We start from the raw sequence: 26,844 nt of genomic DNA on the forward strand, positions 1-26,844 counted from the left end.
AATCAAAACCATGTTAAGTATTCATTCATGTTTCACTGTGAGCACTTATAATAAAGTAAACCCTTCAATGTAACCATCAATATGGCAAAAGCCTTGAATAGAATATATTCTATTGCTTAACATGAAGGCAAAATTTTCAGCCAATACACATAAACATTACGTTACAATGGTGGCTAGTAGTAAAAGGCTTGTAGTTAAGGCCATCCTTAACATACAAAAAAGGAAAGTGCAAAGCAAGACTGTGATTACAAATAGTGTCATTAAGAGAAAGAAAACATCTGGCTGACTCTACAGTATTACCGTATTTTTAAAGTACCTTTTTATCAATGACATGAAAATATGGGCTGAGGAAGAATGAGAAAAGAAAAACTGTAGACTATTTCCTTATTATATATATTAAGGTTGTATTTTAGTAGAAAAGTTAACACTCAAAGAACTCTTATGGTAGCTTGCAGACGTTTATCTCATTACTAGCACTCGGTACAGACCACTACCTCTAAAAAAAAGCTGGCTCTTACAAGATAGCTAAGGTCAATCACTTCAAAATATCAAGAAAAAAACACAGGGAAATCAGAACTTGCATTACACCTTAGACGATTTGAAATACATAACACACCTCCAAGAGCTGAACAGGAAATACATTTTGGCACTAAAAAGACAATTTAAACTCTGAAAGACAGGACGTCACATTGTCTAAATACGTGTACACACGCACACACACACACACTTGACTGTGCAGATATTCCAGCAACTCCTTATTACTCCCGCCTACTAAACTGAAGAAAACAATCTTTTAGTTTTTCCTCCTTCCCACATATTAATAAAACTAAAATTAGGCTGTATTGCCATGATACATTCTCTGGAGGGACTGCAGTAGCTTTCCTCATGACAGCTGCAGGCAGGGCTACCTGGCTTTTTTTTGCTTTTCTTTTCAAGTAAAATCAGGAATTTCATCAAAATATCTTTTTCAATAATCTCTACAGTGAGCTGCAGCTTCTGCATGGACATTTTTTTTTGTTATACAAAACACATAATATACACAATAGTTAATTTTAGACTGAGAAAATAATAGACATAATGATAGACTTCTCCAACAGACCGCTATTTTCTGCCACCAGAACTATCGAAAAGGACATATCATATATAAGTTGTGGTAAATCAAGCATTAGAAATCCCACATCATCTCCCTTTCCCTGTTTTATTTAATGCAGGAAATTACCACGTACACCAGAAAATCATCAAGAGCTTCTGCTTCAAAGATTTTGCAGTCATGAGGCAGAGAATAGCAGAGTTTTGTCTCATGCTCATATGTGTTCATACATCCTGAAAACTAAAGTAACCAGTATTCTTTAACTGATTTAAGCAACAACCTGAGAAATTACCAACTCCAAAAGCAATCTGATTTTATGGTAAATGAGTGCTATGTTTATGTTTTTCAGCTAGTGTGTCAAAGTACCTATGAATATCACCATTAAGCAGGAATACCCAACACAATTCTATGACTGAAAGCCTCTTTTACTAATAAAAGAGTGGAATTTGGCATGAAAAGAAAATTAAAGAAATAAAACCAAGAAAACAGGAAAAGAAAGAACCTATGGTTTTCATTATTAAAGTAATATCCCATGCAAAGTGCCACGGAAAAACAGAGCCCAGGTTACAAACCTGTTGAAGGTCAATGCCACTCTTCAGATCTAAGACAACTCTCAAGCAACCTGCATGAGCTCACAACATGGATCTGACAGAAGCCACACTTTTCATTAATGAGGACCAGGGCAATCATAGCCTAAGCTAACCATACAAGCAAATGTTACCAAATCCTTGAATCCCCTGAAGAGCAGAGGCCACATAAGCTTCACATGTTTATAACAAAAAATTTTAAACCACCACCACTTTTAATTTCATCTATAAGCGAAGTGCTTACATGATTTAACATACGAGTTGAGGATGGTCAACATGCTTCAAAAAAAACCCCAACCATTGAAAAGAGTACACAAATACTAGAGCTTGGAGGTTAACGCAGACAATGGTGATGGATCGTTGTTCTCTTTAGATCATCAAATTAATTAAAACAAGGAGTATAGAATTAAATTAGCTTTAAAAGCAATAGCTTCGAGAACAATTTTCTGATGAACTGTGGATTTTTTTTGAATCTTGTAACTGACATAGAAGTGTTGGAGATAAAACATCCCATGTTCTAAAGCCTCTGAACAAGCCTTGTTAAGAACCTCAGACAGAAGTCTCATTATTACGACTCTTAGAATTCAAATTAATTCAATATTTCATTGGTGGAACATCATTCTAAATGCAAAATTAAGACAAACTGTTTTTCCCCGCTACACAAAGCAGCAACTTTTTCTGTAGGTAATGCAAATGTTTAGATCATGGTAAGAAATATTCCACAAAGTATATTACAATTCCATATGAAAAGACTTTAGAGAAGTTACTTTAAAAGCACATACTGTCAGGCAAAGGGAAAATTTAGGAGCAGCCAGTTCTCGTGCAGTTCAACTAGGACTGCAAATTGAAGGAAAAAGTGCATTTTCATGTTTCATATTTACTATCACTGAAGAGTGACACTTAAAATAAAATAGACATCAATTTATTTTGATCTTCAGCTAAGTAAAATATCTAAAGGAAAGTAAAATTCCTAACAAATTCTTCTTTATCACAGACTATCAGTAAATGCAAACATTATCACTCTCATGCTACTAAAAATTACAAGGCAGTAAAAAAAGGATCATCAATATGTTTTGACAGTACTCACCCCACTGGAGAGGAGCCAACTGTAGATGCTCCAGGACCAGCTGATTAAGAACACCTTCCACACTTGCTTCCCCTTCACGCTTCAAGGAAGGGTAAATTGGAATTAAGGAAAATTTTGTTTCAGCAAGAAAACGAGCATGTAATATATACAGTTTTTATTATTGCATATCAAACCTACAAGCTATACATATATTAGAGGTTAATGTCACATACTTGATTTATTAACCCATGAATTGGATAACAATAATAATTAGAGCAGTTGGTATCTTCAGAATATAAAAATGTAATTCCACTGAGGAGTGTTAAGTATCAAAATGCAAAGGTAAAAAGTACCTGAACCACGGTAACACACAAGGCGGGGCGGGGGCTGGGGGGGAGTCTGGAAGTTGTAAAAATGCAGGACCTGTAACTATATGGTGCAGGATCAGAATTCAAAATGACAAATTAAGAGCAACCTGAAAACAAAAAGGATAAAATTTAATAGGTTAATACAAAACAGAATAAATCCAGGCTAGGATAGCTTTGAATCCTGACTCAGTGCCAGCTCTGTGGAGGTACAGGGATGTCAGACAATGCAGCGACAGTGCTGTTACCGTGGGTAAACATCACACCAGAATCACACAGGCACATAACCTGCAAGCCTTCCTTCCTTCTCACTCACATACAAGTTCAGTAACAAGCTCAGGCTGCAACAAATGAAAATTAGGGAATTTTTCTTACTCTAAGAACAGTGAAGCACTTGTTGGGAAAAGCAGAATCTCTGTTTTTTGAAAGGCTTCATAAGAGGTTACACAAGTGCTAAAGTACAAGTATAGGCAATATCCAGTGTAACACAAAGATAGTATTATCCATTTAAACAATTAATATTATCTTCACGTGATGGACCATTCAATTCCTGTTACATATTTGTCATAGAATCATCGACTCACAGAATCATTAAGGTTGGAAAAGACCTCTAAGATGAAATCCAACTGTCAGCCCAACACCACCCTGCCTACTAAACCATGTCATGAAGTGGCACATCTACACATTTTTTTAACACCTCCAGGGACTCCACTTCCCTGGATGAAGCATATGCAAATGTCAGCATCATCTTGTATTTGGCCAAAACTGCATTCAGTGGCTTCTAGGCTAGCTGGAAGAAGTGGAGGTGGAACAATCACAGCCACAAGTACCGCACATGAGCTTCTATGTACTTAGACTGGAACTTCTCTGGCGAACCTTCTATCATCTTGACAGCTCAGTTCATGCTTTCCCAGAACAGGAGCATCACACAGAAATGAAATTCAAGAGAGAGGATGGATCCTCTCTGAGTCTTGACAACACTCCTTTTCCAACTTCCTAATCTTCAGATGAAACAAACCTTGCTGAAGTGGTGCCCCACCATGATTAAAAGCTAAACTCCTAGTAAGACTGATCAAGATTTCAACCAATGATTCCAAAAGTACTGGAACTATCTTTCTCAAAAATATGTTTAAAAAATTAGAAGATTATATGAGATTTTATAAACAGCTCCCAAATGTGATCAGACATTTTTCTGCGAAACTCTGGAAAGAGAGGCACATCATCTGACTGATAAAGTATGCTCTCATATGTGTAATTTAAAAGAAAATTAAGCACTGTAGATAACTAACATCTACCATAGGACATAATTTTACATGCTCTCTAGGAAATTAAGAAGAAAAGTCTTTAAACCTCAGCTTAAAATGAGATCTAATAATTAGTGATTGAGGCTCAAGAGGTCAAGAAGATGATAGAGGAGGAAAATCAATACTGCCTATAATATCCTCGCCTTTCTTTTTTTTTTTAATAACTCTTATCATGCCCTGAAAAATGTCTTAGATAGCTTTTTTTTTTTTTTTTTTTAGCCCTAACAGGACTAAGCTGAACAAGCTGATCTTTAAGGTCCCTTCCAACCCAAACCATTCACATGAATTCACAAACCCCAAAGAGTCTGAAAGACATAAACACCATTAAAGAAAGGTACCTATTTGGAAAATTGAAGGCAGCAGAATACCACCTCAGAAAAAGATTGCTGCTGGAAAATAAGACCCAGGACACTAGAACAACAAAATAATTTCCATAAAACAAACAGAGAAACAAACAGAGAAAACATAATTTCCATTACTTCATAGACACAGAAGATGAATAATTGTGTTACCACACCTTTAATGTTACGAATATAAGTGAGAGAAAACACTAATAAAAAGGCAGGTTTTAAAATAGCTTTTTAAACAGTGGATGCCATTAACTGCAACATTAAGCTAACTTAACTGTAATTTACTTACAACTGATTCACAGAGGTGCCTGGAATATTAAAACTTTTTACTGCTTAAAGCTCCATGGAAAGCATAATTTCTCAGAGACCACTATAAAATGACTATGAAATAGGTGATTCACCATACTTCATCATTGGTAAATGCTATCAAAGCAGATCCATGCATCCACAATACAAACACATTTTGCAATTTCAAATTCAACACCAGTACAAATTATTTCTGCAATCAATTACTTATATTGGGTGATAAAAGTACACATAGTTATACCTCAACTAATAAATAATGACATACCTACACTTCTTAAATCCAGTGTCCAGTTTTGCTTCTACAGTTCAAGACACTGTCATCATAAAATCGTAGAGTGGATTGAGTTGGAAGGGACCATAGAGGTCATCCAGTTCCACCGCCTTCGCCATAGGCAGGGACACCTCCCACTGAATCAAGGTTGCTCAAAGACCTATCCAGCCTGGCCTTGAACACCTCTAGGGATGGGGCAGCCATGGCTTCTCTGGGCAACCTCTGCCACTGCCTCACCACTTTCATAGCCAAAAATTTCTTCCTAGTATCTCATCTACATCTCCCTTCTTTCAACTTAAAACTGCTACCTCGCATCTTATCCCTGCACTCCCTGAGAAAGAGCCCCTCCTCAGCTTTCCTACAGACCCCTTTCAGTATTGGAAGACTTCTATAACATCTCCTTGGAGCCTTCTTTTCTCTAGGTTGAACAACCCCAACTCTCTAAGCCTGTCCTCATATGGGAGGTGTTCCAGCCCTGCAATCATCTTTGTGGCTTCCTCTGGACTTGCTCTAAAAGATTCGTGTCCTTCCTGTGCTGAGGACTCCAGAACTGAATGCGGTATATATGGCATAAAATTCCCTGTGGGATTACCAAGATGATTAGAGAGCATGGAGAAAATAGGGTTTTTTTGTCTTGAGAAGACAAGGAAGGCTAACGAGAAATTTCATTGCTGGCTATTACAGCGGGAGGGTGTAGAGAAGATGGAGCCAGACTTTTCTTAGAGAAGCACAGTAATAGAAAGAGGGTCAGAGAAGACAAGTTGCTGGACAGGGTGCTATAACAGACCTGAAGAGGTTACTTCTAACCTAAAGTATTCTGTAATCAATGCAACCTGTCTATAGATTACTCCACAGGAAGACCCGGCAGTGCCAGTGGCATTCAATAGCTGCTCCATAGGCAAATTAGATTCAAACATAATGTTAACAACCAAGTTGCACAAAGCAATTCAGAAAACATGCTTTACCTTGCCAAAAAAAAAAAAAAATAAAATAAACCCATGGTTTTTAACCAATACCCAAGATCTTGCCCACAGAGTTCACAAACCATCTCATCTACTCCAGCTCAATTTCTGCTGCCAAACAGACTCAGAGTCAGAAGTCTCTGCCAAAGATGGCAGAGAAGCTTAATATAGTTGGTATGATCTCACCGTTCCTAAAAGAACAAATACTATGGAATTTAATGTCATCAATCTTTGTCTCCTGATTATGTATCAGACAATTATATAAATTTGCTCATTATAGTGCAAATACAATACATTGTAGCAAAGTCATTGCCTTGGAGATGAAAAGCAACCAAACTACGCAGTAATAAAATCTCAGAGGGTAAAGAGAGAACAGTTTTACTTTACAGTTTGCCTATTTTCTAAGACAAACCTTTAGAAGTCAATGAAAGCAAAGCAGTAAGAACAGGGTTGCCAATATGCCCTCTGTTCTTAGCTCAAAGTCAAACCTGCTAAAAGATCACAGTGTAAGATACAGAATTTAAAATTCATTGAAAAGAAATGTGCAGATAAATGGAAGTACAGACTGCCAAAGCTTGACCTTGGAGAATCTACCTACTTAACCAAAACTCAAAACATTTTGATGAAATCTCACTGTGGTTACAAACCTGCTCTTCCATATGGGTCAGATTGTTAGAAGCTTTTGTTGACCCTTGCCTCATCTCCAACAGCCAAATCTTTGTTATTAATAACACACAAATCAACTAGGACTGAAACAATTGACTTCCAGTTTCCAGTGCAACCATCCGCATTTGGCAGTTCAAGACATTTTCATTTGCACAAACAAATGAGTTTTAACGGCGGCCTCAGAGCCAATGAGCACATAACAAACAGATGCTGTTTAAAAAAAATAAAAAACAGAACCTAATTTTTCACAGTGGACACCTTCATTTCACGTTTCTTTAGCAACAGATTGCACATGATATAAACTGCTTCATATCAAAAACCTGAATGACAGTCAAATGAACCATTTATTTCCCCAAGGAAAACCTAGGTCTTTTATGTTATCTCAATTGTCTAATGTGTAGCTGGGTACATATAATTATAACAAAGCGTGTTATCTAAAATCTACCGCTTAAAAACACAGAACATTTTAAAAAATGGCTTCTATCATATATAAGCTACTCATGGGGTTCTTTTTCCCTCTGCTTTGCAGCATTTCACATCTTGCATCCTTCTAAAAGATTTATTTTCGATAATATATTTCTCCACTTCTCTGCAAATAAATACGGGTGGATGTGTGCACACAATCATAAACAAATCAGTGACTGTTCATAAATAAAAATTATACTAATGAAAAACAAATTTAAATGATTAATCATCACAGTTTACTTACAGCAGTAGCCTTAGTCATATTTTAAGCTTCCTGTTTGATTATTATTGACGTACTTTATTATTAAAACTAATTATGTGTAGATACTGAGGTTCTTAAATGATAGGTACTTTTACAAACAATTGTTGATGCTAAGAAGCTGCATGGAAATCTAAAGCTCCATCCAGCTGAAGTATTTCTAAGGAAATCTTTACTAACGTACAAAATTCCTACAACATGCAATACTCTTATAACTGAAGATTCATAACTGTGATCAAGATGAAGTCATCAAAAGCTGAACAGACAAACAGAAAAGTAGATTTCAATAACAGTTATCTGTGGTTTGCTGTCAAGCCCACACAGCTTATCAAACGAGATGACTCAAGATTCTGTCCCACACATAATAATTTCAAAATTCTGAGTGGCTACTTAGATGATGAATTATGAAAACATTCACAGAATTCATGTATTTAGAAAAGATGTCACTGTTCACAAACCTAATAAATTAGTGGAACTCATGAAGATCACTTAGACAAAATTCAATGGATAGAAGTTCCAGAAGTATCACCTTGGAAGAAATCAGTAAGTCTATAAATGGAAATCAGGAATAATTATTCAGTTAGTTATGTTGGACCACAAACAAAAAAAAACCTAATCAGACATAAGACATTTGCAAAAGAAGTCAAGAATAGTTCTCAGAAGAAGCATAATGTCCAAAACTTGGAAGGTACAGCTTTTATCTTATGAGAAACTTCACCTGAAGTATCGCTTCCAGCTTTGGATCCCACATATGGAGAAAAACATAGCTATACTGCAGAACATCAGCAATATGACCAGAAGAAAATGGGCTTTGGAAAAAACCTGCAATTAGGTTTAGATATAGAAAAGGGAAAACAGAGGAAGAGACACAGCATACAAATTTAAAAATGCGAGAAATGCAAACAGGACAGTCTTCATGTAGATCACACAAATTAATGCTGAAGTAATAAAAATTGTCTAACTATTAGAAAAGTTAAAAATGAGACATGATATTTAAGGTGCCACTTGAAGTCTCACTTTTTTAAAGGCTGTTATGGCCAGGTTTAGAATATTATCAAGAAAGTTACTCCAAAAATGTTATAGCCTCATTTCACTGAAACAGCAGTTCTTTCACGGTACATTAGAAAACTTCTCTGACTGCAATCAAACCTGGTGAGAGCAGGAGACAGAGGGAGTAAAAGGAGCTTGCTTTTCAAAAGTCAGTTTCTGACCCAGCCCGCCACATGGCTGCAGAAATCACAGAATATGGAAAGGCAATTCAAGAGTCACTGTCCCACCCTGTGCTCAATGCCTGGAAAACAATGGAAATTTTATCAGGCTGTTCGTAGGCCTTGACCAGAACTTTTCAGTATCTTCAAGGCCATCAATTTTACAGCATTTGTGCATAACCTATTGTACAGTTTGGGCAGCTTCCTTGTGAAAAGGATTTCTCCTAGTACCTAACCAGAATTTACCAGGCTTACACTTGCTACAGTCACCTCCTGATATGCCCTGGTTGAAGAATCAGAGGTACCTTTACTGCTGCACCACTTGAGTTTTGAGAAGGCTGCCCTTGCAGGTCCATCAGCTCTCCTGGACCCCTCTCCTCCCGAATACAGTTTGCTGTACAATCCTGCCTAACAGTTGCCCAAAGTTTCCTCTTCGGAAGTCCAGAGTCACTACCCTGCTACTTGCTTTCCTCAGAATATTAAATTCCACCATCTCAGGCCAACTGTAGTCAAGGCTGCCATCAAACTGCATTCCTCTAACTGGATCTTCACCATGTTCATGTAGCATATCCTGCACAGCACATGCCAAATCAAACCATCCAGCACCTGCACACAAAAAGTGGCCTTAAAGTACTCCAGAAATCTCATAACCAGCAATTGGAAGTTGAAGGAAGAATCCGTCCAGCTTCACTTCTAGATTAGTGGTTTGTAACAAATGCATCACCCTTTGGACTCCTCTTTTCTTGACCCAGAAAGCTTTCAAGTAGCCCATCGCTAAGCTCTAAACAATTCCCTGTGCACTTCATCTCTGCCCAGCCATCCTAAATAACCCATATCTGTAAGTGCAACCTGTTCATGCAAGCTGTCAATTATGTCTCTGAAATCCTGATGACACCAAAACCTCTGCAACTGCACACTGATCTCTTATTCCTCCTCCACTGCTTTTCCAAGTTCAAGTGTAAGCATCTGACGGGGGCTCACGATCACACCTCACGGCTGATTTGGTGATCCTAACCCATGACTTTCTCCCACCCATGCTATCCCCTTTTGGCACTGCTCTGCAGGCTTTGGTTCCTCGCAGGATGAACCTCAAGTTCAAAGACTGACTCACTAGACTAGCAAGTCTGTTGGCAAATATGTGCTTACCTCGCTTCCTTAAGAGGGTAACAAGAGGCACACAGAGATTGAGGACAGGGAAAGGCTGTTCACTAAGCAGCAGCAAGAGTTATCATAAAGCAAAACAGATATAAAAGTGAAGCATAAATAACTTCTCGATGCTATCCCTAGCCAAACTTTGCTGAGCTTCCTATTAAAAAAAAACACTGGCCACCTGAACATTGACAGAGCTTTCTTTATTATTCTAAAAGTGAAGATTCCCTGCATGTCACTAAATAATCTGAAATAAATCTGAACATACTTCAGTTACTGAAGTCAAAATGTTGACGATACAAATCAATGGAATACTCTATAGCGAAATAATCTATGGTGGGTCTAACACAGAGCATGTAAAGACCACAAAGAGTGTTTAACTTGCCCTTCATCTTCCACATGGGAAAACATGACACTTCTTAATTCAAGGTTTTGAAAAAGTCAAGTACAAAGATAGAAATCTTATAGCACTAAGCAACAGAAACAGCACTCCAGAAATGTTAAAGGACACTTAGTACAGATGTCTTGTTCCACGAGTCAGAAGTGCATAGAAAGTCCTTGAAGAAAATACAAATTTATCTTTAAAATATTTAGAAAACACGAAGTGAAAGATGATTTGAAAATATTGGCCACCTTAATTCTACATGTGCTCCGTCTGTTCAAATTCTGTGTTAAAACAAACCCCAGTTGTTAAGCTGATACCAGATGCCACCTACCAGATGCTAAAAGAACAAAAGACAGCATGTTCTTAATTTATATTATCTCAATACACCTATAATCCCAAAGATACATTAAATTACATTACTCAAGGATTTTTCTTAATTGAAATGGCATGGCAGCAAGTTTTCTCCTAAGAAAGTCTATTTTCCTAATTATTTTCATTCTATCAAAAATGGACAAAGGTTGACTTGAATAATACACTGTGTTGTCTTTACCTCCTGCCTTCAACCCTTCAAAAGCATACAAAAGTCAATCAAGTTTTACAGTATTTTCACAGATGAAGCACTGAAAAATCACATCACTTGAAACTCTGAATATTTCAGTGGATAATGGCATGGAAGATGGACTTTCTATCCCGGAACACATTTCTGGTGCTCCTCAAGGCATAGAGATGCAGCATGACACCCTCATCCTTTGTGAACTATTTTTGGGCCTCACAGAAGCTCCATATAAATAACTTTTCACTGTAGTCAATGTAGACAACTTGAAGCTTTTGTTTATGCGATGGTTTCATATGGTGTCAACCAACATAGAAAGAATCTAAGGAATTGCAAGCTAAATAATACAGTCTTTCCCTTGTAAATAGTAGATGACTTATAACAAGATTGTCTGAACTGTGTTCTCCAAAATATACATTCCTCTTCTCATGCATATAGTGAGCAGAGAAAGATGAGTTCAAAATAGTTCAAAGACAGCAGACACCACAGAGACCACCTGGCCTTACTGTTCAGAAGATTTTATGAAAATGCCTTCTCTAGTAAGCAACAGAAACAGTTATATCCCTTTGTATTTTGGCAAATAGTCTTTCTCTGTTGGCTGCATTTAGGCTGGCTTCTGAAGGAAAGCAAAGCTTATGCCATGAAGCTATCCATCCATTTCTCCATGTCTCTGTCCATCAGAATGTCTGAAATAAACTCTGCTGGCCAGTGTCAAATTACTCTGGTGGGGGGTCAGATGTCTCAGAAATGAAGTTGCTCAAACTTAGCAGAAGTGAGAGGAGAATTTTTTTTTTACTGTTCCACATCTAAATGTTGCTGCAAGAAATAAAAGGGTGAGAGAGACTGACAGGAGACATGAAATCTGGAAAACGATGTACACCTTTCTTCAATAATTTTTACATATGCATGCAATTCATTGCCTTTCATTAGAAAGGATTTAGCTCTAGGAACAGAGACAAAAATGCAGAATATATCTCAAAAATATAGGTACTAATCAAAAAAGGTGTGACCAGCAGGTCGAGGGAGCTGATTCTGCCCCTCTACTCTGCTCTCACAGGACCTCACCTGGAGTCTTGCATTCAGACCTGGAGTTCTCAGCACCAGAAGGACATGGATATGTTAGAGTGAGTCCAGAGGAGGCCACAGAGATGATCAGAGGGCTGGAGTACCTCCCCTATGAGGACAGGCTGCAAGATTTGGGGTTGTTCAGCCTAGAGAAGTCTCCAGAGAGACCTTACAGCAGCCCTCCTGCACTTAAATGAGGTCTATAGGAAAGCTGGGGAGGAGCACTTAATCAGGGAGTACAGGGATAGGATGAGGGGGAACAGTTTTAAGCTGAAAGAGGGGAGATTTAGATGAGATATTAGGAAGAAATTCTTTACTGTGAGGTTGATGAGGCACTGGAACAGGCTGTCCAGAGAAGCTGTGGTTGCCCCATCCGTGGAGGTGTTCAAGGCCAGGTTGGATTAGGCTTTCAGCAACCTGATCCAGTAGAAGAGACGTCCCTGCCTATGGTAGGGGGGTTCAAACTCGATAGGTTTTAAGGCCTTTTCCAACCCAAACAGTTCTATGATTCTATAGTGCTTGCATAAAATTTAACACACAGAACTCATGCTCTACTCTCTCGGTTTTCTAGAGTACTGACTTATATGTAGCCACGACACTTTCGGTATTAAAATTGGGTATAAATACAGAACACAGGATGGATCTAAACGGTGTTGCTCAGCAACAGAAATGAATGAGGATTTTACACCCTGACAAAATTATTAACAACTGTGCATTCAGTTCCAGCAAAATCATTCAAATCTGCTATCACAGAAATATTTATATCTTTCCCCAACACAGAAATTTTCTAAGTGAGTTTTGGTTAAATATTGATGCTTTTGCATTAACAGAACTCCTTCTGAAATGTTACTTAGGGAAACCGGATGGAGCCAGGCAGTAGGAATCTTATTTATGTCTCAAGTCTTGCCTTTGACTAATCCCATGCAGCTAATTTAATAATTAGTAATAAAAAACCATTTCAGACTTCTAGATAAAAGTACAATATAAAAGTACAAAAAGACACCTCTAGAGATAAATCATGATTTGATTGCCATTCTCCTCTTGCTTCCTGCCACCCACTATCACGCGAATTTGAGGATGGTCTCAGTGCAAAATACAAATCTCCTGGAAGATGCCGAGTATCAACACACGGCTTGGGGAGCTGTTGGCTACACAGAACATTTATCTGATGAAAACAATGAAAAAGTCTACTTTTGACAAGTGAAGCACAAGATCTTTTATGGAAATTATGAAATTTACAGCAACATCAGAGATTTAACTCTAATCAGAATGTAATTTCTTATTAATAATTATAAGGCAATATTTTACTGCATTTAGAATGATTATGATGATTTTATATTTAGGATGACTAAGTCACCACATAAGTCCTTTCTAAGCCTTAAAAAGGCTACCAAAGATTAGATATATTACTAAATCTGTCAAAAGGAATCGGAAATAAATTATTCTAATATTTTCTAATTTTCTCAAATTTAATTAAATATATAAAAACTCTCTAAACCCAGCTTCATGTATTTCTTTATGATTCAGTTACTTGGTGTGGCGGAGAACAGAAAAAATTGACCCTATAAAACTGCTGTTCATCAATCCTAACTAGACTTCCTCAATTCCCTAAAAGTCGCAAAAAACACACAGGGTTTGTGGCAGCCTCAGAGACTCAGAAAAAGCCACTAAGGCTACCCAAGCACCATCTAAATAATATACAGCACAATTAACTTTAAACAATCTATAATTGTAATATATATAATATCTTCATATTTCTAATTACTTTTCAGTAACACTGCTATAAAGTGAGTTGAATTATAAAATAAAATGTGTCATAGGGCATCTATTTATATATTTTTAAAGCAAGTATTTACGAAAGGATATAATTTTCCAGCAAATATCCAGCTTGCTGTTAATCTCCAGACCTTTTGCTTGTTGCCTTTCTTCTTCCAGCTGCTTTGTATTCGCAAACTGTGTCCCATCAGCAGGGGATTCTGGGAAGCTCTCAAAATTGAACTTGTCAACTTGGATAGCCATGCTGTAGCAAAAGGAAAAGAAAGAGAAAAAATCCAGGGTTTTTACTTTAACAATTTCACAGATGACATTTCTGCAGAAAATGCAGACCACCGTGAAACCAAGTGCTACAATATCAGCGTAATTGCCTCGGTGGCATCAAGTCTGTATACTAACGGTATATAAGCCATAAGATTTATGCTACTAAAAACAGAAGTCTAAATCTATTAAAGATGGTAAGATTTCTTAAAAAAGTCATCAATCAACATCTTAATGCTTTGGTGAGTGGTACACAAGATGTGTTTTGCAGCTTCAACCAGTTGACCTTATTGTGGTTCTGCAGAGGATCCTCTGCCTTTCTTCTTGGTACGTAACTGCTCCTGGTGTGCTTAAGACTTGCTGGAAAAAGCAACAAGACTGAGCCAAATGCTGATGAATACACTATATAAAGTGGTTTGCTAATTCCAGCCTATACACAAATGACGCAAAATATTACACACACAAGTTCCTCCTGTAGCAAACAGTAACACACTTAGAAAGCCACATACACTTCATTGGTTTTCAAGCCAATTTCCTATATTTTCCTTTAAAAATTTCTTTGCAAAACTCAGGAAGGAAAGACAAAATAAACACATTACTAAGGCCTAAATGTGGCCCTTCCCCTTTTGTCAAAAAGATGGTTCCATCATGCTTCATGAATTACAGGCAATATTAATTTCAATATCGTAGTATAATTCATTGGTAGCAAATGGTTATATAATTGCTTTATTAAATGTACAGTAAGGCATAAAAGCAAATTAAATTAAATATATTACACTATAATGCATACTAAATACTTATATGTTAAACTAGACTCGCTAATCTAATATAAAAGGGAATTTAGACCAGCTCATATCACATGAAATGTGGTTATAGCAGATCTAATATACTGTGCTGCCAAACCAGCTTTAATTTCCTGAATTGTCTGAAATAGAAAAATAATTAGGGAAGAATTAAAATATATTGCTCTTGAGATAGCTTTGTACTTAAGGAAAACAGAAGACCAAGCAACAGATTTGAAAACCATTCACAACAAAATGCAACTACAATCTAAGAAAAGCATTTCACAAAACCACAGTATTACTATTATTCCTTTATCTATTTCTCCATATAAAGAGGGAAGCATATTCCACAAACGTTGCGAAGAGGAAAACACTAGTAACAAAAGTCAACAAGAAAAGGCTCTGCAATCCCCCTAGGCCAGAAGAGGTATTCTATTATATGCATTAATTTAAGAGAATCTTAACCCTAAAAGACACTGGGAGAAAATACACAGCAATTGCAAGAACAAAGACTAATCTAAAGCTTATGAAGTTTACGGTGGAAAGATGAATTCAAACTGGCCCATCACGCTTCACCCTGAGCAAAAACTGACATCTCAGGAGAAGCTGTTAATGTTCCAAAACTATTTGCATCATTAAAAAGAACAAATGCAGCCCTGAGACAAAGGTCGCACAATTACCGTTTCTGTAAGCTGCTACTTCTGCAGACTGCAGCTTTGCCGATCTTCATATTTAAAAATCAAAAAGGCAGAAGAATTAATCTATTCCTCTCTAAGGGGTGTTTTTGTTTGGGCTATTATTTTCTACAGCAAGCAATCATTAAGAATTCTTCATTTCCTCACAAAGACCATCAAGTGCTGGGCAAATAAAAAGGCCAACATGGGCTACAGAAGTGTGGCACAGTCATTGAAGGAAACGAGCAGAAACAAAGAATGCAATGAAAAAAATCAAGATACAACATGTAGAGTGGATTTTAAAAAAAACAAAACATCAGGCCTGAAATTATGAAAAATGACATGAGTTCTTACTAGCATTGAGGTATGATTGGATTCTGCAAATGCTGGTTGAGTTTTCTGGATTTTGTCTGGGCAATGATTGTGGAAGACAGAGATATAACTGGAACATTACGAAAACATTTTTGGTCGGAACTAGACGATCTTTAAAGGTCCCTTCCAACGCAAAACATTTTATGATTCTACGATTACTTCATCACTCTCTGGTATGTGCGCAGATGCAAACCCAGTACTTAATTTCTATTATATACACAACGCTGCTTAAATCCTCACATAAATACTCACAGTTAGTTACTTATAGTCATATTTTGACAACAAATTATCTTAGTATCTGAACAGTCAAATACATTTAGAATTCATCTCCCAGCAGACCTGGAAAACAGCTCTCGTATAATTATTGTGCCACAATTTTCTAAGTGAATGATATACAGAAAAACATTCCTGCCTGACATAATTTCATATTTAATTGAGGGCATTCAAATTGCATTCTTCTGTTAATGGATCATTACTGGCAATATGGTAATTTTTTTCTGGAAATTAAATATGCATGTAAACACTTTTTTCCCCAATAGTCTACAGTTAATCCACGTTAGCTTCAGGAATACAGCGGAATTACTCTTAATCATAGAATCAAAGAATGATTTAGGTTGGAAAGGACCTTAAAGATCATCCAGTTCCAACCCCCCTGTCATGGTCAGGGACATCTTCCACTTGATCTGGTTGTTCAAAGGCATTGAATACCACCAGGGATGAGGCATCCACAATTTCTCTGGGCAACCTGTGCTACTGCCTCACCACAATCACAGTAAAATTTTATTCCTAATACCCAATTTTAATCTCCTCTCTTTCATCTTTAAACTGTTCCCCCCTCATCCTATCACTGCACTCCCTGACAGTTCATTGCACAGCTCTGTTTGAAATAACTTTTATTAAGCTCAAAGGTATGGAAAACTTTAGTAAATAGGGCTTCTAGTAATAAGAACCCCTACTAATTTTTCAAATTCTTAATCCTGTCTTTATTTATACTATATATACTGCATTTAGCATACTGACACCTCATACAAAAATACCCCCAACAATGTACTTGCCAGCTGGAGAGTAAAGAGGTCTGACTAAAAGAGAACTACGGAGAGAAAAAAAATCACACAAAACAATGACAAACACAGCTGTTGGCAGAATATGAAAGCAACAAACATAAACTAAATTTTTCCAGACTACGGTTGCACTCAAAGTAAAGCATGATAATACTAAACCCCAGCTCTTTTTCTTAAACATCTATGCTTTTGATCACCAGTATTTGGCTTCTTCTTCTGCTAAAAATATTCATATTGAGTTTTTTTCTCTGCATTTTTATCAATAATGTTTCTTCAGTATTTATTTCTCAGGCTATGGAATATGTAGTAAATTGGAAGGCTTTACACAAGAAATCAAAACAAGAAATAAATACCATAACCTAAATCAGTCACTCATCCTTAAAAAGTCACCCCTACACAAACAAAGCTTCTTCGCCTTACTTTTCATACACTGATTTCTCTCCTCTCAAAACATGCCTTTTAACAGTGAGGTATTAATGAGCAGATGGATAACTCCTGAAGTCGCTCGACTGAAGGAGAAAACAATGATTTTAATCTCATGTCCAGTTTATCCAAGTAAAAATCCTACAGTTAGTTTACAACCTAAGTTTCTTGCCAAGAGTTCTCTGTACCCTTTTCTGCCAAAATTTGCCCTTGGTTGTTTCGATATAAAAGAATCTATACAATCTCTATAGAAAGAAATAAAAAACACAATTTGCATCAAAACAGGAATTCAACATGTTACAAATGGCGACGGCTAATTGTGCAAGGGTAACTGTATACACAGTACCTGGCCCTTCATGATAATCACATATCAGGGAAAACATAAAATATCTTAAACCACAGGTATTTAAACATACATTTGCTCCTGGAAAAGGGACTAGAATTTCATTTTAACCTTCTTCGCCTCATGGGCTGCTATCCAAATTTCCTACAAGAAAAGTTTTCAACAAATCATGAGATACTTGTATAAAAACACAACATTAGGTAAAAATATTCAATAGTCAATCTTGCAAATGCAAAAGAGGGGTTTTTTTCTTGCTAAACTTGCTTGTGCAGGAGGAAGGATAAAGTAACCACAGATTTCATGAATAATGAAACAATCGTGTTTTGAAACTACTGGGTTTTGTCATGAAACAAGCCCAAGCCATTGTGACAGCTACTCAGACAACCAAGCATCGTTACAGGGTTGCAAATTATTCAAATACAGATGAAGTGAATGAAGACGAAAAGGTCAGCTCATTGGCAATGCTGATGATATGTCTGCACAGTATCATCTCACGTCACCTGTCAGGATGACTTACAGGGAAAAAAAAATGACAAACCTTCTGATGGTGCAGCAGACATTTCAATGACAGTTAACTAAAGTCCTATTAAAGTCACAGCACAGAATTAGGAAAGACACCAGACAGTTCATTTCCCCACTTCTCGTAAAATGAGTTTCAACTTTACTGGAAATATGACTCTGCACTTATAACAAAACTCACAACAGAATGGACTTTGTATCAAAAAAAACCCAAAAACGTTCATTTGAATGGCATCATGACTATTCCTGAGATGGTGCCTTACACATCCCTCTTTATTAAAGCAGTGCCAGTTAAAATTAAGCTACACTGGCAGATTCACAAAAGTGACAAGTAGCAGATAAATAATAGGTGAAAAAATTCAGCAAGGGAGTATTCTCTGTAGTGCTATCAACTCCTGCTCATGGTCCTGGCAGGAGAGTGGGCAAGTCCCAGGCATATCCTGTCGCCTCCCAGTGATGCATCTCTGCTCTTTTCATGTCAACGTCTTGTATAAGAGGATGAATCGATAAAGTGAAATTAAATATGTCACACTCTCCAAATAAAACAGGGTTAAAAGGAGGCATGGTATTAAAAGAAAAGGAGCAATCTGGTTAACGTAACTAGATTTTATCTTTCATTAAGCAAATAAAATACTGCTGCTTAGATAGGAAGAATAAAATCCTGAGATAGTCCTTATTCAATTATCTTTAGGAAAAAATGATGTAAGAGGAACTCAAAAGCTCTTTCTCATGGCTAACTACCTCTTTAAATACTATCATCCAGAGATGAGTTTATAAGCTGTTTCCATAATGAAGCTGAAAGGAGGCAGCTGGAGACTTGATTCAATATTATGCTTCCTGTTCATCCTCCTTTCTTATATGAAGTAGACAGTGGGGACACAGAGCCAGACCATGCAAACTACTTATGCAAAATGCTTATGTTTAGGAATAGCAGTCAATGACTTTACATTTCAGGAGAAGCTAAAAGTGAGGTTGATACCCCTGTTCTCACTTTCCAAAGGAAACCAAAATGCATACAGACAAGTATACTTTAAAATAGAAACTTCACCCGATTCTTCCATTGTGCAATCTCAGTAATAACATTTTTATAACATCATGTTTCAGGTACAGATAATTCAACTTAAATACAAGTTCTGCAGCTGATACAAAATGTGGTATAATACTGACACCCCAGTGTACAATGATTTATAGACAGAGAGGTACCTCAAGAATCAGATCTCTTATGAGACAAATACATATGTATCACTAGATGAAAATGAGACAGCAAAGCAACCCAATTTCACGTATACCTTGTGCTTACTTCTAATTACTTCACCACTTCACAAGGGCAATCTGCATTTCATTCATCACTATAAAAACACTGTACAACTTTAAAAATACATAGCTCAAGTGATGCATAAGTAATGATCTGTCCTCCTGGCCCAAAATTGATTTCATAAAGAAAAAGGATTGCTTTAAGATCTGAACTATGCAGAGCAAAAGATAAATTTTTCCATTAATCTTGGAAAGGTCAATTAAATTAAAAAATCTGCATTTAGAACTTAATTATTTATTTACAATAATTGAAGAGGAGATAAAAGTCAAACTGTAGTGCTGAAGTCTGTAAAATTCAACAGCTTATGCTTATCTGTTCCACAACATATTAGATGATAAAAAGTTAAACTAGTAAAGAGAAGTTCCAATGTATATAATATAATATTTGAAAATTGAACCATGTTAAGAGATAGTTAGCTACATAAATCTTTGGTTTAAATGAGATTATACCATTCATGCTGAGAATCTGTCTTTCTAATTCTTAACTCCAAACATGAAAACCATAAACTGGAAATGGAGAGGCATAACATGTAGCTTCAACCTGCATCTTTTTTCACTTGCCTGTTTAAATGATGTGGACTTCTATAGCAATCACCATGCAGCAAAGCTGTTAGCTACTTAAAGAAATAAGAATTTTAACGTAATAATAACAGCAATATCCTACTTTATAAATATATCAATTCCTACAGGTGAGGGGGCACAGGTGAGGGGGTATGAGAGACAAATAATCAGTAGTAATTTACTCCATTAGGAAATCTAGAAAAGCCTAAGCATGATAATACTTGAAGGTAGAGTTGAACCTCCTCCCTTTATTTATTGCAGCTGAACAGTGCAAGAATTGTAATCCTGTCATTATCCACAATAATGCCATACTGTACCTCCTACCTTTCTCTCAGTGGAATGTTAATAATCAGATAAACAAATTTGAAAATGTATATGTTCATACTCAGTTGCTCATTTGTATAATTCAATATCGCCTCTATATGGCAGAAAGTTCAAAACAAAACATATGTAGAGTGAAAACATGGAATTTTGTGCCAGACATAACAAACAAGACCAAAATATCTCATTCTGCAGTCATGCTTAGTCATTATTTCAGCACTCTAAATCTCCTCAGGAGAAGACTGACAAGACCGACCACCCCAAAAAAATAATGAGAAAAATACCACAGATTCAGGCAATATCTCTGTTCTATCCAGAGCATCTTTTCCAGGTAGTATCTGGAGTCGTCAGCACAGAAAGGACATGGATCTGTTAAAGCAAGTCCAGAGGAGGACAACCAAGGTGATCAGAGGGTTGAAGCACCTCCCCTATGAGCAAAGGCTGAGAGAGTTTGGGTTGTTCAGCCTGGAAAAGAGAAGGCACCTTACAGTGGCCTTCCAATGTCTTAAGGGGCTACAGGACAGATGCAGAGGGGCTCTTTATCAGGGAGTGCAGGGATAGGATGAGAAGGAATAGTTTAAAGCTGAAAAGAGGGAGTTTTAAATAAGATATTAGAAAGAAATTTTTGACTGTGAGGATAATGAGGCCTGGCACAGGTTGCCCTGAGAAGTCGTGGATATGTCACAGAATCATAGAATAACCAGGTTGGAAGAGACCCACCGGATCATTAAGTCCAACCATTCCTATCAAACACTAAACCATGCCCCTCAGCACCTCATCCACCCGTGCCTTAAACACCTCCAGGGAAGGTGACTCAACCACCTCCCTGGGCAGCCTGTTCCAGTGCCCAATGACCCTTTCTGTAAAGAATTTTTTCCTAATGTCCAGCCTAAACCTCCCCTGGCGGAGCTTGAGGCCATTCTCTCTTGTCCTGTCCCCTGTCACTTGGAAGAAGAGGCCAGCACCCTCCTCTCTACAACCTCCTTTCAGGTAGTTGTAGAGAGCAATGAGGTCTCCCCTCAGCCTCCTCTTCTCCAGGCTAAACAACCCCAGCTCTCTCAGCCGTTCCTCATAAGGCCTGTTCTCCAGCCCCTTCACCAGCTTTGTTGCTCTTCTCTGGACTCTCTCCAGAGCCTCAACATCCTTCTTGTGGTGAGGGGCCCAGAACTGAACACAGGATTCAAGGAGCGGTCTCACCAGTGCCGAGTACAGAGAGAGAATAACCTCCCTGGACCTGCTGGTCACGCCGTTTCTGATACAAGCCAAGATGCCATTGGCCTTCTTGGCCACCTGGGCACACTGCTGGCTCATGTTCAGGCGGCTGTCAACCAACACCCCTAGGTCCCTCTCCTCCAGGCAGCTTTCTAGACAGACTTCTCCTAGTCTGTAGCACTGCACAGGGTTGTTGTGCCCCAAGTGCAGGACTCGGCATTTGGCCTTGTTAAACCTCATGCCATTGGACGCTGCCCAGCGGTCCAGCCTGTCCAGATCCCTTTGCAGAGCTTATGTCCTATCCCTCAGGTTGTCCAAGGCCAGGTTGGATGGGGCTCTGAGCAACTTGATTCAGTGGTTGGTGTCCCTGCCCATGGCAGGGGTGTTGGAACTGGATGATATTTTAGGTCCCTTCCAATTCAAACCATTCCATGGTTCTAGGATATGAACTAATGATGTCTGAGATAAAAACTGTCTGTTTTGAGAGACGTTCAGAGCATCCTTTGTTATCATGGCAAGCACAATGCCCCCAGTTGAGAAATAAATTAAAACAAACCACCCAAATTATGACCTTTCCCTTAAAAGTTCACACTGACGGTATCATTTCAAGAATACTACTAAATTTTTTCATAATTTTCATGATTTTTACAAGAAAGTATTCTCAAATTGAGGGATATCCTATCAGGATTAAGGAGTTGTGCCATTTTCTATCTAAGTATTTCACTCACATCTAATTGAAATAATGCTTCAAACATATCTAGCTTTAAATGTATACATATGTATATTAGATTAATCTTTTAATGCTTCATAAACTGAGACGCAATTATTTCAAGTAAAAAAATTCACTTAGTATTATTTAGAAGTTCTGGAAGGGTTTTATAATGCATCAGCACTGAAGGTGGATATTTTTTCAACATTTCATTTTAACCTAGAAATTTACAAAGTCTTTTCATTCATCTAAATTGTATGGAATAAGAAAAACTTTTAATCAAAATTCTGTGAATCTCTGTTACTTCATAGTATTCCTTTATCAACAATAAAAGCTCAGAGGATGATGCTATCTAAATTTCTACAAGATATTTTTTCCTTTAAAAAAGGGAACTGCAAGGTAAAATTCAAAGGTAGCAAAATAGAAGACAATGATTTGAGATCTCTTTTATGATAATTACATATATTTTCCACTCATCAACCAGATTTTGCTGACTATAATGAAAACATATGTTGGCATATCTGGATTTAAAAATGATTCCCTGTTTAAGAATCAGACTTATTCTCTACCTTTAGTGGGGGAAAAAAAACAACATATTTTCTTTTCCAGGTTATGAGAGAGTTGAAATTCACTCGTATGTAAATCATCAATACATTCGTTTTCAAAACCATTCTGTCCCACCTGGTTCACAGTTCCTGCAAAGAAGCCAAAACCCCCAAACAAGTATGTAGAGGGGCACGTGTATTAACACCCACACAGAGCATTAGGCCAATCTGAAAGTTTTAAATATATTTATGTATTTCCCATCTACAAAGAACAATTTAACATAGTAAATCCCAGAGTAAAAGTATCCCAAAATGATAGGCTAGTAGTGCCTAACAAATTGCACCCCAGAATTGTGGAGTAGTTTTATAAACCTTCCCATCCACAGCTGAGAAGTCACCAAGGCTTCTGATGTGCTAATTTGCTCCGAGTTATTCAATTACATAGGTGTAAATGGATTATAGGGTTAATAGTAAAACTGGAAACATACTATTAAAATTGGATTTATCTATCCTATACTAAGCAAACAATATTGTAAACATACTAAGGAGAGATTACACAACCTGCTTTGTTCTGAAACTAAGCTTTATATAAAAAACATTTCCCTTTTTATTGCTTACTGTTCTCAATTTCTCCTGTTCCATACAACTAAAAGAGATGCCATCAAGCAGTAAATCAGGGAACAAAGCTGCAGAGATATTTTACTCCCATTTATTCCTATTGAGCCTCCCTCAGGGATATACAAATTGGAAATTGCTAAATTATCATCTAATAGGCAGAAACAACGTAGGCGAGACCAATTAAGTAAAAAGCAGAAAGTTGTATTACACACGTAATTAAATGAAACTCTTTGACTAGACTACATTAGAATCATTTCCCAAAAAGGACAAAACTTGACTTTAATCAGAACGTGACACACTATGTGACATGTCACTTAAAATAGCACATTAAGAGTTTTGGTATTACTAAAAAGAGCAGTTTTCTTAGTTGTAAATCAAGTTACTTCCAGGTGGTAGGAAATGGGATAAACAGCAATACTCCTTCTTAAATATACAAGACTCTAATGACACATAATTGAGTACAAAGTCATAAAAGAGTAGTTTTCTTTCTTTTTCCTCCTCTAATTCCTTCAAATATGTACCTACGCATATTTTTTCCATTCAACTTTCTCTTACAGAAATCCATATGCTATCCTACCACACAGGAAATCACTACATCAAGTCCCCACCATAATTGTCAACTGTAATGTGAGTGACAATTAGCAAGGGTAATTTTGGCTTGCAATCGCGTACATCATCAGAAAGAATAATGTAGTGTGTGGCAGGGGAAACAGTGCAAACGATTCTCATTTCCAAGCCTTCAGGCTCTCTTTCTCTAGCCAATCTGCCCATTGAGATAAACTATTGCTCACTGAAGGCACCAGCTCATGAGTGGCCGGAGCCTTGTCCTCGTGCCACTGCACATGCACTTTGGTCCAGCCCTTGGCAGCGACTTCAGAAGCTGGAATACAGGCTGCAATGAAAACGTACTCCAGAAGGCCAGTGACTCTACAAGGCTGTAGAAGCCAGAGGGGCAGCAGAAGCAACACTTATCTCACTCCATGATGCTTTTCCGCACTCTTCCTTTCTGAAAATTGTTTAAAACCATCAAAAAGTAAGGAATCTTCAGTCCATTTTGAGAACAATACGGTATGATTTAATTGAACCAGTAATGGTTCATCCAGACAATAATCAGAATATCAGATACAGATTAAATGCTGTAAGCACAAATTGCCTTTTGGAATTGAATTAATTCTGCGATTTCTCACCAAACAAGGGGGGGCAAACAGCTTCACAAAGCTGTGACAACCTGTATACCCTAAACTAAAGCAGTATTTTCCTTCCAGGAATTTCCAATAAATCACTTTTTATCTTTTTTTATGTTATATTTCTTTAAATAATATCATTTCAAGAGTATATCTGTGACCTTCTGTCTTGAGAAAGCTCCTATCCTAGTGGAATACACTTGCCAAGCAGACGTAGAAACCCTGGATAAAACATTATCTGTATTTCGTTATTGGAACTATGAGGTTATTGTCTATTTCAAGCATGTACACAAACTAAAATGGAAGACTTGGAAAGGAAATAAAATTATTTTTTTTCTCAATCGAACAGCACGGAAATGCAGAAAACAAAAGCACCACATGGTTTAAATTGCCTTAGGAAAAAAAATAACCAGATGACATCAAAAGAACAAAAAATTTATTTTAAAAGTGCTATTTTTTTAATTTTGTAGATTTTAAAATTTTTTTAAATTATTTGTATAAAGCAGTTCTTGTGCACAAGGGATCAAAAATAAGTGAATTTGTGTAGGTGATAGCAGCATTGAGAAGAGCAGGAGGAAAAACAAAAGATAAAAACAGGGGTTGTTTTGGTGAGCACGTTTCCAGGACAAGAAGCGCAGACATAACCAACTGCCTAATGTCACCGTGTGCTTGAAAGTATCATCGTGCAGGAGTCCAGCCTCTCAGCTAATGCCAGATAAAAGACAAAAAGCTCTCCTTCAAAATTACAAATGCGTGGCTCTTTACGGAGAAGGAGACTTAACATCACCATGCAATGAGGAAGAAGTTGGCTTGAACACACACATGGAACAGCCTGGGAAACAAAAATAAGGATTTAAATTCCACAGTTAAAGCCTGTGTATATGTACTTATCGGTTAATGTTACCAAGATATCAGCTCTCATTAATGACTCCATAACTTGGAGCACCTCTCCTATGAAGAAAGGCTGAGAGAGCTGGGGTTGTTCAGTCTGAAGAGGAGAAGGCTCCAAGGAGACTTTAGAGCAGCCTTCCAGTACTTAAAGGGGGGCCTGCAGAAAATCTGTGGAGGGGCTTTTTATCAGGGAGTGCAGGGATAGGACATGGGGGACAATTTTAAGCTGAAAGAGGGAAGATTCAGATTAGATACTAGTAAGAAATTCTTTCCTGTGATGGTGGTGAGGCACTGGCACAGGCTGCCCTGAAAAGCCACGGATGCCCCATCCCTGGAAGTGTCCAAGGCCAGGCTGGATGAGGCTTTGAGCCACCTGATCCAGTGGAAGTTGTCTCTTTCCAAGGCAGGGGGATTGGAATTAGATGATCTTTAAGGTCTCTTCCAACCCAAACTATTCTACAGTTCTATGAATTAAAGCCTGTGTATATGTACTTATTGCCTGCTGTCACCACTACATCAGTGTTCACTAATGACTCCATAACTTTCATGAAATTCTCTATTTCCTATTAAAGAGTTCATGACTCTGGATATTCTTAATTAAGTCCCAACCTACACAAGTCTCTGTGTATTCAGAAGGAAAATAACCGATAACCAAAATTAACCACTAGCCTTTCCTTAAATATGCTTTCCACCAATACAATGAGCAAAACAAATGATACATTGGTGAAGGATGATGCATCTATTGTGCTTAACACCTTTGGGCGCAGCAGTGTTGCTGCAGGATGAGATGGGGTAAAGGCTGTTCATAAGTAAAACAAAATATGTTAATAAGAAGTAGTTTAGAGGATTATTTACAGAACACAGCACAGCCTATTAAGTTGTATGGCTATTTAAAAAAACATCTCTCTGACAGCAGTGCCAGGGAAAGTCATGGAACAGGTGATCTTGAGTGCTATCATGAAGCACATGCAAGAGAACCGGGCGATCAGGCCCAGTCAACACAGATTCATGAAATGCAGGTCTTGCCAAACTAACCTGATTGCCTTCTATGACAAAGTGACTCGGCTGCTGGATGAGGGAAAGGCTGTGGATGTGGTCTTCCTGGACTTCAGTAAAGCCTTTGACACAGTTTCTCACAGCATTCTGCTTGAGAAACTGTCAGCCTCTGGCCTGGCCAGGCGCACGCTCTCCTGGGTGGAAAACTGGTTGGCTGGCCGGGCCCAGAGAGTG

At 37.6% G+C, this 26,844-nt stretch overlaps 1 protein-coding gene across 3 annotated transcripts in view; it reads right to left on the minus strand.

Annotated features, from left to right (window-relative positions):
* The window catches only part of TRAPPC9 (trafficking protein particle complex subunit 9), a 540,656-nt gene that overhangs the window by 273,052 nt on the left and 240,760 nt on the right, over positions 1 to 26,844 (minus strand). For all 3 annotated transcript variants that reach the window (XM_069854713.1, XM_069854711.1, XM_069854712.1), the window contains 2 exons: positions 13,918 to 14,071; positions 2,765 to 2,855 (listed from right to left, as the gene is read on the minus strand). In XM_069854713.1, coding sequence (XP_069710814.1) covers positions 2,765 to 2,855; positions 13,918 to 14,071 — 245 coding nt within the window. The remainder of the gene's footprint in view (positions 1 to 2,764; positions 2,856 to 13,917; positions 14,072 to 26,844) is intronic.

Source organism: Phaenicophaeus curvirostris, chromosome 3 (genome assembly GCF_032191515.1).
Source record: "Phaenicophaeus curvirostris isolate KB17595 chromosome 3, BPBGC_Pcur_1.0, whole genome shotgun sequence".
NCBI lineage: Eukaryota > Metazoa > Chordata > Aves > Cuculiformes > Cuculidae > Phaenicophaeus > Phaenicophaeus curvirostris.